Genomic DNA, 15799 nt, shown 5'->3' on the forward strand with positions numbered 1-15799 from the left:
GAGAGTAATTGGAAATAAAATTGTTAATAAAAAATTAACCAGCTCAGTCGTGGTGAGAAGAATCCAGTAATTCCAAACCATTCCCATTGTTTCCTGATATGAGTATGCAGGAAATGTAATTGTTCACAGATGCAAGAAATGGCTATTATTACTGGTTAATGATCAACAGTAAAAATTAGTTTAAAATAACACATGCTTTTCAATTAGATTTGCTTCATTATACATTTAGCCATGTTTTTACTATTTATTTTGACATTATGTCACTGTGGGTACTTAAGAGTGGAATGGCATTTCTTCTTTTACTCAGGCAAACTCAGAGGCGATATTGCATTTGCTGTTATTTATGTTTGACTTTCTCTTTCTGGATTCCACTTCAAGGCAAATGAAAAAAACATTCCATGACACCTGATGGTTCTTCGGGTAGTTGCATTCAAAATTAGAGCCCAAGGGTGTAGGAAGCTGATGCACTATTTAGCACTTTCAAATTGCTCACTTGTTCTAAAAGATGTCAATTCATCTGCATTCATGTGTATTCCTTACTTGCTTTCACAGTGTATGTTTTATTTAAACTATATTACTTCTCATCAAGCACAAGAGGGAAAGTTTCAGCTAAAGGCAACCGAAGACAAGAGGGTTTTTAAAATTATTTTTTGAAGAATTTTCCAGGAGCACTGAAGTTTGAAAATCTGTGTGTGTCAGTTCAGATACCATTCATTTGATAAGTATTACAAATCATGCCCAGACATTGATTGATTGCAGCAGAGGTCAACACTGCAGCAAGTCAATCTCGTTTTGCAGCTTTTAAAAGTATTCTGCTGGTAACAGGTATTACCAAGAGTGTTCATTTATGTTCCTCATTAGCATAATGTACCCCTAAGCAAGTACTTCTATTGCAAACCAGCAACATTACTTTCAATCAAAGGTAGACAAGCCAAAAGCAAAAAGATTATGTACAGTATGTTCATGTGACAGTTGTATTGGCTTTTCAGAAATGTACCTTCAGTCTGGGAGAGCACTGAATACTACCTTAACATTTCTTGCATTATAAGTTATTGGGATTAAAGAGCCCTGAACCGAGATGGTGCATTAAAAAAATCCACTAAAACAGACAAAGGCTGTAGTTTTACAACCATATATCTAATCAAGTGAAATAATCCCTGTGCTTTGAACCAAACATCATTAGAATTTAATCATTCAGGCACTGGTTTAATACCAATATAAATTAGTGATTCTTGTCTCCCCACAAAATGATTGTCATTACAAATTATTTCCTCCATTAGACATATTCTGTACTTGTTCTTTTCCTGCACACAATATCCCACAGAGCTCTCCAGATATCAGAGAAGGTAAAAAAAAAACGATGTAACAAACATACACATCTCTTTTAAATCATGTGCATGTTTCACTATGCTCAGCAAATATTTCTTACTCATCAAAATAAAAGCAAGAAAATTTTTCGCTCGCAATTAGATATACCGCTGAAACCCACAGTTGTCACAAAGGTAATGACACCCAGATGGTTCTTGGCAAGTCTGCAAAAGACTTGTTCTCTCGCCCCCTTTAATTTCATCTCTCTCTTCTCCTTTACTTGTATTAGGAACATAGGAACATTAGGAACAGGAGTAGGCCATTCAGCCCCTCGAATCTGCTCCACCATTCCAGACTTGGGTAAGGCCAACTTCAATGGGATGAGACAGAGACTGCCCACAGTAAACTGGGCAAATCTGTTAATGGGTAAAATAACTGATGATCAGTGGGAAATGTTTAAAAATACATTTAACGTGATACAGAACCGGTTTATACCCCTGAGGGGTGAGAACTCTCCTTGCCAAAAAAAACAGCCATGGACAACTAAAGAGGGAAGGGACAGTATAAGACATAAGGAAAGGGCATACAAAAAGGCAAAAAATGGCACAGATCCTGGCGAATGGGAAAGATACAAAGATCAACAAAGGGTCACAAAACAGATGGTAAGAGCTCCAAAAAAAAAGTATGAAAAGAAACTTGCAAGGGATATCAAAACCAATACGAAGAACTTTTATAGTTATATTAGGAAAAAGAGGGTGGTCAGGAGCAGTGTTGGCCCCTTAAAAACTGAAAGTGGGGATATTGTCATTGACAATGGGGAAATGGCAGACATGTTGAATAATTACTTTACATCAGTATTTACAGTAGAAAAAGGGAATAGCATGCCGGAAAGCCCAAGAAAACTTATATTGAATCGGGGACAGGGACTCAATAAAATTAACATAAGTAAAACAACAGTAATGAAGAAAATAATAGCACTAAAGAGTGACAAATCCACAGGACCAGACTGTTTCCATCCCAGGGTTTTAAAGGAAGTAGGTGAGCACATTGCGGATGCCCTAACTATAATCTTTCAAAGTTCTCTAGATTCAGGAACATTGCACATGTCACTCCGCTTTTTAAGAAAGGAGAGAGAGGGAAACCACGGAATTATAGACCAGTTAGCATAACATCTGTTGTGGGGAAAATGCAAGAGTCTATAATTAAGGATAGGGTGACTGGACACCTCGAAAATTTTCAGTTAATCAGAGAGAGCCAGCATGGATTTGTGAAAGGTAGGTCGTGCCTGACAAACCTGATTGAATTTTTTGAAGAGGTGACTAAAGTAGTGGACAGGGGAATGTCAATGGATGTTAATTATATGGACTTCCAGAAGGCATTTGTTGTGTAGGCCTGCAGTTACTTCATTTAAACTTTATAATAACGCCAGAATCTAGCAAACTTTCGAAGACCTTATTTCAAAAGCCTGAAAACCATCTTAATCGGGCTAATTGTCCCGTTTCAATCCCATTATTATATCCAGTACAACTTTTATTTTTACATGAGCCTTTGGAATTTTCTCCCCTTCAATTATCTTGCCTGTACCACTTGCATTGTATCTTCCTCCACTGTGGAGATTAAGCAAAATAGTCCTGTGACACTTACACCCTTCTCTTATTCTCTATCATCATATTTAAATCTTTTATCACTTTTTTAATGTACTCACTAACAACCTTTGCTAATTCCCATTCTATCATCTACAGATCTTCATCCTCTCTTTTTGCATTCCTTATTTTACTGATCTTTTGTTTCTGTGTACAATCTTCCCAGTCTTCATTCTTTTTGTTTAATACTGGTCCTAGCTACTATCAAAGACCAAAGTTATATCACTCCAGAATATCCTCTGCCTTTAAAAAGGTGTACATTTATTTCGTAATCCACCTTCTTGAATAGATTTGGTAGATTTACCAACTAATAATTTCTCCTGCCTATTCTAGACAATTCCTTCCTTATCCCTTGAAAAAGTTAGGTTTTGGATTTTAAATGAGACTAAGTCTGTGACCTTCCTTTTTCCCTAACATATCTGAACCCTATCAACCCTGCTGCGCCTGGGGTTCCTCATGCACTGCTCCTCCACCATTGCCAGGAAGCTAATACTGTTGTGTGATATGTCCACTGCTGGGGATGGTGCCTGCTAAGAGTTATGTGCTCCCGAGTTGCCCTCTCCAAGGGCAATTGCATCATGCTTCCTGACAAAAAAAACATGTATTTTGTACTTCTGTCAGTGCTGTTGTAATACTTTGGTATTTTCCTACTTATTAAGCTCACTAGCACCTGGCACTTTTCAGTTTTGGTTTGTTGGTCCTATGATTGTGGAATGCTGCACAAGTTCTTCATTCACAACTTTAAACAAAATGCAACATTTAATCCTCACTTTTTGCGAATGTCCATGAATCCACTTTTGGACAGGGATAAATGGACAGAAAAGCACTAAATATACATTTATAGTTTGTTAGCACTCTGTCTACATCCCACCATTTTCTGCTCAGGGCTATTTTTTCCCTCAAGTTGAGGAAGTCAACAATTTCATCATTCTGTTTTGCAGACAATTCAAATCAGGATCACTGTAACATGCATTGAAAGAAAACTTACTATATGATTGCCTAAAAATCAGTGGAATTTATTACATATACAGTCTGATCTTGCTGGCAATTTCCACTATTCTCACACTGCTTGCTAAACTTTGACAAAAAGCATATTTCTTTCATTACCTCTGCTTCTAGCTGATGGACCTTTATTTCAAGCTCTTTTATTTTTTCGTCTTTCTTCTGATTTTCAGCCTGAGCTTCCTGTCGAGCTGTAAACTCTTCATCAAACTGAAACAAATATATTAATCAATGAAGCCTTCCAAATATGCTCAGTTTAATCAATATATACAAATACATACATACACACACACATATACATATATATATATATATTTAAAGAGAGAGAGAGAGACAGAAAGAAAAAAGAGAAGAGTGACAGACAGACATATGGATAAGCTGATCATTAAATAAGGCAGATTTCTTAAACACTTATATAGCAGTCTCCTATTTCCTGATTTCTATTCAACATTGTCAGTTTTGTCATGCAAAATTCCCCACCAAATAACTCTCTCCATTAGAAATAAGGAGATGAATTTTGCAATGGTGGCGGGTTGGCAGCTCCTGACGGCAGCCAGCCTAGGAGCTGCAAAGTGAGTTGGGGGGGGGGGGGTGGGGAAGAGAAAGAGAGCTAGACGTCATCCTGCGCTGGAATGGAAGCTCAGGAGGATGGAGAGGGGACGCCCGGGAGGACATCATGGTGGGGGGGGGGGATTGAAGAGGAGGAGATCGGAGATGAAGACATCGGAGCAGGGTGCAAACGTAGGTCCATTTTGTGTTTTAACTTCCTGCTATTTTTTTTAATTTAATTTATTTAGTTTCTTGTTCCCTGATCTGGCCTTTCACACCCCCTGGTTTCACCAGGCGTGAATCAGAAGCGGTGGGCAAGCCGCCCAGCTAAGTTAAAAATCGTTACAATCACTTAATCTGTCACAGGTAAAGTGCCTTAAGTACCTCATATATCTAAGTATGTAAGTCATGTATACTTGGCTCTTTAACTGTCATCCTGCTGGCTTTAACTGCCGGCGGGACTTCCAGTTTCGGGTCGCCGGTACACACACAGGTGGGTCCCTGGGAAACTCGGAAGTCGGCGGGTTGGAGCCGGCTTCCGAACCCGAACGAGATTTCCACGATTTTCGGAGCCCCCCGCCCCCCCCCGCAACTGCCCCCTAAAATTGAGCCCAAGGTGTTTGTGGATCATAATTCTTGAATGGAAGGAAGTAGGATCAAAATACATTGCGATCCAGAAATAAGTGCTGCAATTAGCAGCATCTGACACTACTACTGCAAAGGTTTGAAAACATCAACTTCACTAAGTGAATGTCAGCCAACAAAGCTTTGAACAGAAGTATTATGGTTTCGGCTTTGCAAATAATGTAACCATATCTAATCACAAAGCGACCAAATTAGCTAATTAAGTTGTACAGCGAACAGGGTAAGCATGCACCAATGCACCAATGAACATGATCCGACATAAGACTTTACTAAGTTAAAATAGGGTTTCTAACGCATTGGAAGTATCCTATTCTATTATTATTGCTACAAAAATAATTTTAAAATTGGACACATAATTAAAAAACAGTTCCTCACTTTCCTTTTCTCCTTCTTGCACATCACAACATTGTCCCAAACTAGAATATTGGGGCGTTGACTCTTCAACCAAATAGGCACAGATAGTCTATTTTAATACAATCCAAGTGCAATTTCTCAAGGAGCTATAAGCCCCACGCTCAATGTGTTGAAAACACGATTCATCACACTCTACCCCATTCTTCACCAGAACATCAAAACTGTGGAAACTCTTTACCTCCTCAATCCTACATTCAACAAACTTTTAAAACTCAAAACTGGTGCCACTCAATCACTATTTGCAAGAGTAATGTAGTAATGATGAATTTATACGAAATATTGATCAGAGTACTGTGTCAGTTCTGGGTGCCCCATTATATAAAGGAAAGGGCATGAAAGATAGAGAGAGAATACTACATAGGTTCACCAGGATGATGCCAGGAATGGAAAACGATAGTTATAAGCAGAAACTTGAAATAGAATCATAGAAGTTTACAACATGGAAACAGGCCCTTCGGCCCAACATGTCCATGTCGCCCAGTTTATACCACTAAGCTAGTCCCAATTGCCTGCACTTGGCCCATATCCCTCTATAACTATCTTACCCATGTAACTGTCCAATTGCTTTTTAAAAGACAAAATTGTACCCGCCTCTACTACTGCCTCTGGCAGCTCGTTCCAGACACTCACCACCCTTTGAGTGAAAAAATTGCCCCTCTGGACCCTTTTGTATCTCTCCCCTCTCACCTTAAATTTATGCCCCCTCGTCATAGACTCCCCTACCTTTGGGAAAAGATTTTGACGATCTACCTTATCTATGCCCCTCATTATTTTATAGACTTCTATAAGATCACCCCTAGACCTCCTACTCTCCAGGGAAAAAAGTCTCAGTCTATCCAACCTCTCCCTATAAGTCAAACCATCAAGTCCCGGTAGCATCCTAGTAAATCTTTTCTGCACTCTTTCTAGTTTAATAATATCCTTTCTATAATAGGGTGACCAGAACTGTACACAGTATTCCAAGTGTGGCCTTACTAATGTCTTGTACAACTTCAACAAGACATCCCAACTCCTGTATTCAATGTTCTGACCAATGAAACCAAGCATGCTGAATGCCTTCTTCACCACCCTATCCACCTGTGACTCCACTTTCAAGGAGCTATGAACCTGTACTCCTAGATCTCTTTGTTCTATAACTCTCCCCAACGCCCTACCATTAACTGAGTAGGTCCTGGCCCGATTCGATCTACCAAAATGCATCACCTCACGTTTATCTAAATTAAACTCCATCTGCCATTCATCGGCCCACTGGCCCAATTTATCAAGATCCCGTTGCAATCCTAGATAACCTTCTTCACTGTCCACAATGCCACCAATCTTGGTGTCATCTGCAAACTTACTAACCATGCCTCCTAAATTCTCATCCAAATCATTAATATAAATAACAAATAACAGCGGACACAGCACCGATCCCTGAGATTATTTCCACTGGAGCAGAGAAAGCTAAGAGGAGATTTAATAGAGGCTTTTAAAATTATGAAGGGTTTTGATAGTGTGAATCGGGAAAAATAATTTCCTCTGGTTGATGAGGGCTCATCAATTTCAAATCATCACTGAAACGGAGACGAGGGGAGTTAGGAATTTTTTTTTTTAAAACACAGATTTGTTGGTGCATGGAATGCTTTGCCACAGAGAGTGGTTGAGGCAGAGACGATTGCAGCTTTTAAGGGAAAGTTGGATAAATATTTGAAGAAGAGAAAGATACAAGGCTATGGGGAGAGCAAGGCAGTGGGATTAATTTTGTATTAATTTAGCAAAGAGCTGGCATCAACACAATGGATTTAATGGCCTCCTTCTGTCCTATAAACTTCGGTGGTTCTATTTCTTGATTTATCATGTATTTTTCCTTCAACTTTGTTGGTGTCCTGGCCTTAGCCACTCAATAATAAAAAAAAATCCTACTAAACAATTTGCTGGAGTTCTGATTAAACTCATCATTCATGTTACTTGCAAAGTTGTGTTTCGCCATGCTTGGATTCAGTCTTGCAACCAAGATCTTTCCGCAGTACCTTAACTACAAACCAACACTCAATCAGTATTTTTCTACAATAAATGGATATATCTGACTAAGAAAAGTTTTGAAGGGTACGGCAATGGAGCATAGGAATACAATCAAGTAGATAGCTCTTTCGGGATGCTGACATAGGTATGATGGGCCAAATGGCTTCATCCAGTGCTGAATAATTCTTGATCCTAAAAGACTTTGGGAAAACTGTACAACTCAATGGAAAGCCCACAATTGAAAAGTGCAAAAGAAAATACGAAGGAGTATCAAATTAAATTATGTTATGTGGAGTTTTGCAAAACACCATTAGTTACTAGTGTCCTTCTATAGTCCTGAGACTATTCATCTCAAATTGAAGACATCCTGGTTTGTGTTAAATGATACTCAGGTCATTCTGAAATATTTGCAATGCTAATGTATGTAATATGGTACAGATATTGGGCTAGAGCAGCATATTAACATATCGTGAAGTTGAAAGAGACCTAAACCCCCCCCAACCAAAAAATGCACTGAGTCTTCAACAATCAGTTTTATAAGTTTTGGTTCAAATTGTTTTTTTTTGTGGACTTACCTTTTTGGAAAATTCTAATGCCGTCTGTTCACTTTCTTCCACTTTCACTTTGTCAACACATTGATCTGTCAAGATATACCAATTGATTATGTGCTCCTAGTTTCATTGCATATCACAACAAATTGTATTGAAACTGAACTCCAATACAACAGACAATATTCCTTTTGACAGCCAATATTTGGGCTAAATTAAAGTTATATATAAACCTTCAGAACGCACCATCTGAAAAATACAACAATCCGCATGTCTACATTCAAGAGGTGTAATATCATCAGTACTTTTTAAAAACTTATCAAGGTATGACAAAACTACCATAAAAAGAAAACATAGTAATATTATGGAATAAAAGAATGAAATCCTGTTCTAAATATTTGCAGTCTCAAGTCTCCAATGTCTTTACTGTAATATCATCTGTCATTGAGTTGTGTGAATAATCTGCAGGAATGCTACCTACAACTACTGGGTGCATCTACATGATGGGAAAAGATGGAGTCTTTTTTCTGTGTTATGTAGTGCATATAGAATAGCGCCTCTTCATCCAAATGTTGATAATTTCACAAAATGTGTACATTTTAGCTAAGCAAAATTTAATACAATTAAATTTAGTTAATGCAAGCATCTTTCAAACAATGTCATAATCTGTTCAAAACTTCGGCATTAACCCTTCCCTTGCTGCATGCAGATTTGAATATAGTATTTTCGAATGCCTTTCGGGTGCTCAACATTCTGTACTTCCCGCATTATTTGAATGCTAGTTGGATTACACCAGGACTGGCTCAATATGGAATTTGGCTGCATGCGTGACAGTCAGCAGTTAAGCAGGAAGGATTACAAGCAAGCTCAACCAATTTGGATTGGACTTTTAGTGAACAATTATGGCCAATTGCCCAACTGAGTAAAGAATTAAAAAATGCTTCATTCGCTGCTTTGTTATTGCAGAAACAGCAGCAGTAAGCTGTTCATATGGATCTGATTAGTTCATACTTATGTGACATTTGTCTACCATGGCCATATTGGCTGGCTTAGTGATGATTAAGTTAGTTAATTATTTTTCATTTGATTAAAATGTTTATTTAGTTAACAGTTGTACTTTATTAACAAGTATGTCATACTACTTTATAATCGTGTTTAGAACTTCTGTGAAATCAGTGCAGAGATACAATGCAATAGAAAACCTGAGTACTTTGAAAACTTCAAAACAATTGACGCAGTTTAACTGTTTTAATCAAAAGTTGACATAATATTCAAACATACCTATAAGATTACTAAAATCTACATCTAATCGTTTGCGGTACTCAAAATCAGGATCTGCTCCACTTCGATGTAATACTATCTGGGAAATACATTCTTCAATTATCTTGTAATACTGGGGTCTAGAAGCATAAAAATAAGAATTCAAATGATTTTCAAACAGTACTATTAAATTCAAAACTTTACTTGATGATCTGAGCATAAGTAGCTCAGCATGCCGAAGTTATATTCAACCTGTGAAGTTTTCACAAAATATCCTTCCTAAGATTTCTACATTTGCATTGATAAAGGCAAAAGCTACAGTAGAAAAAATAAACTGTAATCTACTCACAAATAATTTAAATCAAAAACAGACCAGATATCAGTTACACCTTGAGGGCAGTGGAATACAAGAACTCTAGCAGAAAGAGATACAGTATCATTTTCATGGCTAACGATTAATTAATAACTGGCAAGGGTTGAAATCCCCATTAGGTTTGAAGGTCTTTCTCTATTGCATGGTTATTTCTGTTTATACACCCATATAGTCCATTTCAAAATCTTAGATGGGAACTTCTTCCCCCATTATTCTGTTTTGTATGTGTGCACGTGCAAGTCACAGGCATACCTGGGGAAGGGAAGGGGAGTGTTTTTTTCCATTACATACAGAACTTACTTTATGGAAACTAATAGAACACTTCTATAAATCAAGTTTATCCTGCACGTAAAACAACAAGTGAGTTCCCAAGATCTTATTCACAAGTAGTATGAGTTCCATATCCCATTGTTCTTATAAAAACATCTGAATTCAAATCAGTTTTAAAAGTATTTTGAATTTTCTTTGAAATATCACATGGCCACTTTTTGATGTCATAAAACAGATATCATGTTACCATACCAATTATAAACAATGGTGTAAACAGAGAACATCCATTCTAATTCACTACAAATTTAAATGTACTCAGTTATTTCTGTCCATACTGTACCTGGTGTCCAAATCAACAGAGTGTGGTGGTTTACATGAAAGGAAACTAGGGTATTGTTAATGCACACTGCACACAATCTAGTTGTTGGATATTTCCTGCTCAAGATCTTATTCACAAGTGAGATGAACCCATTGATTTTCAGTCAACATTTGCTTCAATGTACCTTTAAAGTTTACTTTAAATAACAAAACATGTTCACCCATATTGTGAACCCATATGTGGATAAATGGAGATACAAATACAGGATATACCAATAACTTGCAATAATGAGTCAACTCCTCCCCACCCTCCCTCCCCCTTCACACTGTATTAGCCACATTTATGAAATGATATTTCCTGCAACACATATTTTAGAAAGACATTTCATAATTACTCCCCTCTTAAACGGTACAGTCTTTTACCATTTGTGGAAGCAGATACACAAAATAAACTACATTTTTATAAAAGGAATTATATTTTGTAAGACAGAATGCGAGGAAAATAATTTGATTTCTCAAGATTTAGCTTTACAACCTATTTTTCATTCTATATACGCTACAACTAGATGAGAATTATATTGTAGCATCTTTCCTTTTGTGTTGCTTGATTCAGTCCACGTTGAAGAAATCAATCAAACAATATTATCACTTAAACAAACTGAATGCAATCTATTCTAAAAGCAACTTCTGCAATATTAATAATTTGCACTCAAAAATTGGACATCTCATCAATTTGCTCGCATTAGTGTTATAACCATGCTTATTGTTTGGTTCTTGTCGTGACACTTGATTGACATTCAAAGTAACAGACTTTGCTCTAAGTGACCTCTCACCTGATATAATAATCATTCCTGATGAGCAGTAGGTGTTGCAGCATTGAGAGAAAATAATTCTCTGCAGCAGTGTCCTTCACCATATTAGACAGCAGATGGTAAACTTCATTCATGTCGGTGCAGATGAAGTTAAGAATAAAAAGCCAATAAAGTGCTACATTACGTTTAACACAAATATTAGCATTTATCATTTCCATTATAAATCATTTGAAAATGAGCTATTATTTCTAATAACTCAAATTGATTTGCCTGTTTAAAAAAAAGTACAGAATGTCACATTTAAAAATGTAAAACTGAAGAATATTTTCTAATATTGCTTTGTCTGTTCAAACCTCAATGTATTTGTACCATTGTGGCATCCTATTTGACCCTAATCTAAGCTTCTGAACCCTTATCCTCTCCAGCCCCAGACTGTCTACTTCCACCTCCGTAACATCGCCCATCAGCTGCTGAAACCCTCATCTAAGCCTCTGTTACCTCTAGGTGCGACAATTCCAATGCTCTCTTGTTCGGCCTCTCATCTTGCACCCTCCATAAACTTGAACTCACCCAAAACTCTACTGCCCATATCCTAACTCACACCAAGTCCCGTTCACCAATCACCCCTGTGCTCGCTGCCCTACATCGGCTCCCAGTCTGGTAACAACTTGATTTTAAAATTCTCATTCTTGTCTTCAAATACCTACATGGCCTCTCACCTCCCTAACTCCAACATCCTCCAGTCCCACAATCCTCCAAGATCTCTGCGCTCCTCCAATTCTTGCCTCTTGCGCATCCCTGATTTTAATCAGTCCATCACTGGCAGCTGTGCCTTCAGCTGCCTAGGCCCTAAGCTCTGGAATTCCCTCCCAAAACCTCTATGCCTCTCTCTCCTCCTTTAGGACTCTGCTTAAAAGCTACCTTTTTGGCCAAGCTTTTAGTCACCTGTCCAAATATCTCCTTATGTGGCTGGGTGTCAAATTATGTTTGATAACGCTCCTGTGAAGCATCTTGGGACATTTTACTACATTAAAGGCACTATATAAATACAAGTTTTGTATAATGCATGTTTTGTTATATTTGAGCAAAACTATTAAAATAAAATAAACATTTACATCTGTGGAAATACTTTCTGGAGATAAATAGAGTTGTTGCAGTTCATAAAGTCAAACATCATTTCAGAAGAAGAGAACAGATTTATTCTCACCCAGTTTGTTTCAAGCATTAAACACAGTAAGATTAGTGTGCTTGAACCCCAAAGTACTTGGATATATTTAACATTGGGAAAAAGAGAAGAGAAGTGTTTCAGTGGAGAGAGAAGAGCTGAAACATAGAGAGGCTGTTACACAATTGATGCATCAACAGAAGCAGAGAAGCAGTACACTTTTTAAATTTACAACCAAATGAATAAATGAATAGTTAAAACAAGTGAACAACAGATTATATTGGATGTCTGATACAGATTAGAGAGACTGAACTTATGATGTATGCATAACATGTGAACCATGGTCAAAGACAGGATTTGTTGAGAAATAATAAGATAACTGAATGCTGACCTGTTGGTAAATTAAATAATTGCTTCTGTCTGATCTCACATCTTCCTTGTGAGTTGTTGGGTCACATTGTAGCTCTAGCATCTGCCATTAGTTAGACTTGCCCTTGCACGTTCAGATTTTAAAATTTTTTGCGTGGCAAGTTGCTGAAAGAGCTAGCTGATAACGTCGCAGCGAGGGAAACTGGGCATCTGGGACCACAGTGAACAGGGCAAGCAAATGTGTATCTCCTTAACCAATCAGATTGAAGGACTGCGAAATAGCAGAAGGACTGAGAGGGAAGCGTAAATTAGAATGGGTGAATTCAATGTCAAATCAGGTACAGAAAGAGAAATAAAGATTGGATTAAGAGAGAGAAAAAAGAGACAGAAAGGAAAAGTAAAAAAATAACTTAGAATTTTACATTTTTTAAATCTCCAACAATTAAAACCTGAAGGAATGAGATTCCACGCTTGTAATAGTTAATTTTCAGTGCCAGAGAGGTTGATTGGCAGTAATTAATACTTATCACGTCATTAAAAGGGTACCTAGATTTGAAATTTCTTGACTTAACTTTCTGTGGCGAATTTAGTTCCTATCTGCCGTGCAAACACCGCAACTTCACACCATTCAATGCATTTTAATGGTGAGGCAGACAAGAAGCTAATGGTGGAGCAGCACAACTCGGACAGCAACCTTTGGATTTTTGTGTTAAACCACACATCTGCCCCTCACCTGAAGTTGCTGTACCATTTGCACATAAATTACAGCGAACACCATTAGCCTAGTCATTACTTCGACAGCAAAATTTGGGCCGTTAATTTCATATCCATGTCCTCTTATTGTGCCCATTCAGAAAACTAACATAAAATTAATTTTCAATTGATCAAGTATTTGTACCAGTTAGAACTTTTCTGTAATGGATAATGTTGCTGTACAAATTTCCTGCTGTACTCACTCACTTTTACATGTGCAACTAAAAATAAATTACTGAAAGTCGCATTATCCACCACTGACAAACCATACCTACCAACATAATTAAAGACAAAAAAAAAAATTGCATCAGTGCATCATGCTAGGGAGAACAATGACTTTTGCAAATATTTGATGGATGGCTTTGTTCATTAAGTAGAACCTGTTATTAAAAAAACACAACTAAGAGACTGCTGCTCAAAAAAATGGGGTTGACAGGTATATTAATCCAATCACTTTAATTAGATCAAAAATACAAACACACTTACCTCATATTTAAATTTGTGAGATAATAAAACAATTATGAATTTAATGAGTTTGTAATGAAATAATCTGCAGTGTCATTACTTTAACGTAACACTGCTTTTCTACTATGATTTGTTGACACAACAAATTAGCATTAAAAAATTAAACCACAAAAAAAATGATTTGATAAGGATATTCCATCTCAGATCGGATGTCTTCCAGTCGATGTGATACTTCAATGAAATCTTCTTCTTTGTTTTCATCAAACACTTTTAATTGAATGTCTAGTTCTTCATTTTCTTTCTCTTTCAGTACCTAATAAATCCAAAACACACCAATTTTAAATTTATAAACATGGTCTGAAACCTGAAGAGGAACAAAATGGGGCCTGGGGCAGGTTATTACATTGAAGACTCAATTTAATGGATACATTAGTGAATTATTTGTTACTGTTCACAGTGCTACACTGTTACATTCTAATTTTGGTAAGCTTTTTTAAAAATATATCTATCCTCCCATTATTATTATTTGATACAGAGAGGAACTGAACTTGTGCAGTTGAAGCCAAAATGCTACATTAAGTTTTCTCTCAACTAATCAGAATGCACTTCCATTAATGTTTCACGTGCAGTAATTCTTCCAGAACCAACATTCATGACTATAAATGCTATCACCATTTAAACAAGAGCACTAATACTAAGAACAAGCAACTACAAGGTAAAGGTAATACTTCCCTTCAGATGGATACCACTCCATTTGTGGAGAAAGCGAAACTATTCCACAGAAAATGGAACACATTTCTAAGCACTGTGAATGATGAACCATGCTAATAGGAATCTTGATTCTGGACTTGACAGTTACTTCTACATTCTTTCTTGGTCTTCCCAGTTAATGGCCCTCACCAACAGCCTCTTACAATTGTGGCTTTTTGTGATGCAAAATAGATTTGATCCAAATAATTAATAATGTGTAAGACTTTCTATATAATGGCTTTTCATATACTATGATGTGCACTGTAATAACTGCACAAAGTGTGTTAAATTGCTGTGTCACCTAAAAACTAGACAGTCATTACAAGTGTATTCTCCTTCTCCTGCTTCCCTGGCACCCTACCAGAAATGGATGGTACTTCTGGAAAACATCTCAGAAAGATTGAGTAGTGCCACTTAAAGAAATGTTTATACCAGTTATCATGCTTGTGATAGTTTATGAACACATTTGGCTAAAAAAATGGCTACATTTATCTTTTCCCAGAAAACTTTCCCCCAGCCCTTGTGTGAGATGAGACACTTTTAGGTCAGTACAGTTCTATTTCATTGCAATCATCAAAAGCCATGTTGTAGCCTTGTAACCCCACTATTAGTACTTCAGACATCTTCAGTTAGTTCTCCAGCGCTTGAGGTTACACATATTTTGGTTATATGTTCACATTTTTAAAACAAATTTACACCCCTTAGTGTTATGCAGTTAACAATGGCAAATTATTACATGGCATTTTAAAAAGTTTGAAAAGAATGGAATCTCAATTCTTCTTACAGGAAGTATCTTTTTCAATCCACAACGCAAGAATTCATTTCTCAAGTGTATCCTGAAATCCAGATCATCTGGAGATGTGACCAGAGCATTAATTAACTGCATACAGGCAACCTAAAGAAAAAAAAAGTTCAATACTGGCTAGATGAACCAATTCAATCAATATTATCACTAAAATGTCTTAACAGTGTCAAGGGAGTTTATAATTTAGCTGAAGTGGAGAATGGAAATATCAGTCATGTTTCTCTGCTTACATATAAAACAATCTACCGCAGTGTTACAAACGGATGCATTTGTGCAGTATTCCAAATCTAGCACAATATTGGTAAAGTATCAGTGATGCAAATCACACCATTTCTTCCACAGGTTGGAA

General features: G+C 37.0%; 1 protein-coding gene across 5 annotated transcripts in view; it reads right to left on the bottom strand.

Moving 5' to 3' along the window:
* The window catches only part of diaph2 (diaphanous-related formin 2), a 705669-nt gene that overhangs the window by 434647 nt on the left and 255223 nt on the right, over positions 1-15799 (bottom strand). For all 5 annotated transcript variants that reach the window (XM_067996883.1, XM_067996882.1, XM_067996884.1 and 2 more), the window contains 6 exons: positions 15430-15540; positions 14090-14208; positions 11165-11281; positions 9392-9510; positions 8138-8202; positions 4059-4163 (listed from right to left, as the gene is read on the bottom strand). In XM_067996883.1, the coding sequence (XP_067852984.1) occupies positions 4059-4163; positions 8138-8202; positions 9392-9510; positions 11165-11281; positions 14090-14208; positions 15430-15540 (636 nt within the window). The remainder of the gene's footprint in view (positions 1-4058; positions 4164-8137; positions 8203-9391; positions 9511-11164; positions 11282-14089; positions 14209-15429; positions 15541-15799) is intronic.

The sequence above is a fragment of the Heptranchias perlo genome, chromosome 15, assembly GCF_035084215.1.
Source record: "Heptranchias perlo isolate sHepPer1 chromosome 15, sHepPer1.hap1, whole genome shotgun sequence".
Classification (NCBI taxonomy): Eukaryota; Metazoa; Chordata; class Chondrichthyes; order Hexanchiformes; family Hexanchidae; genus Heptranchias; species Heptranchias perlo.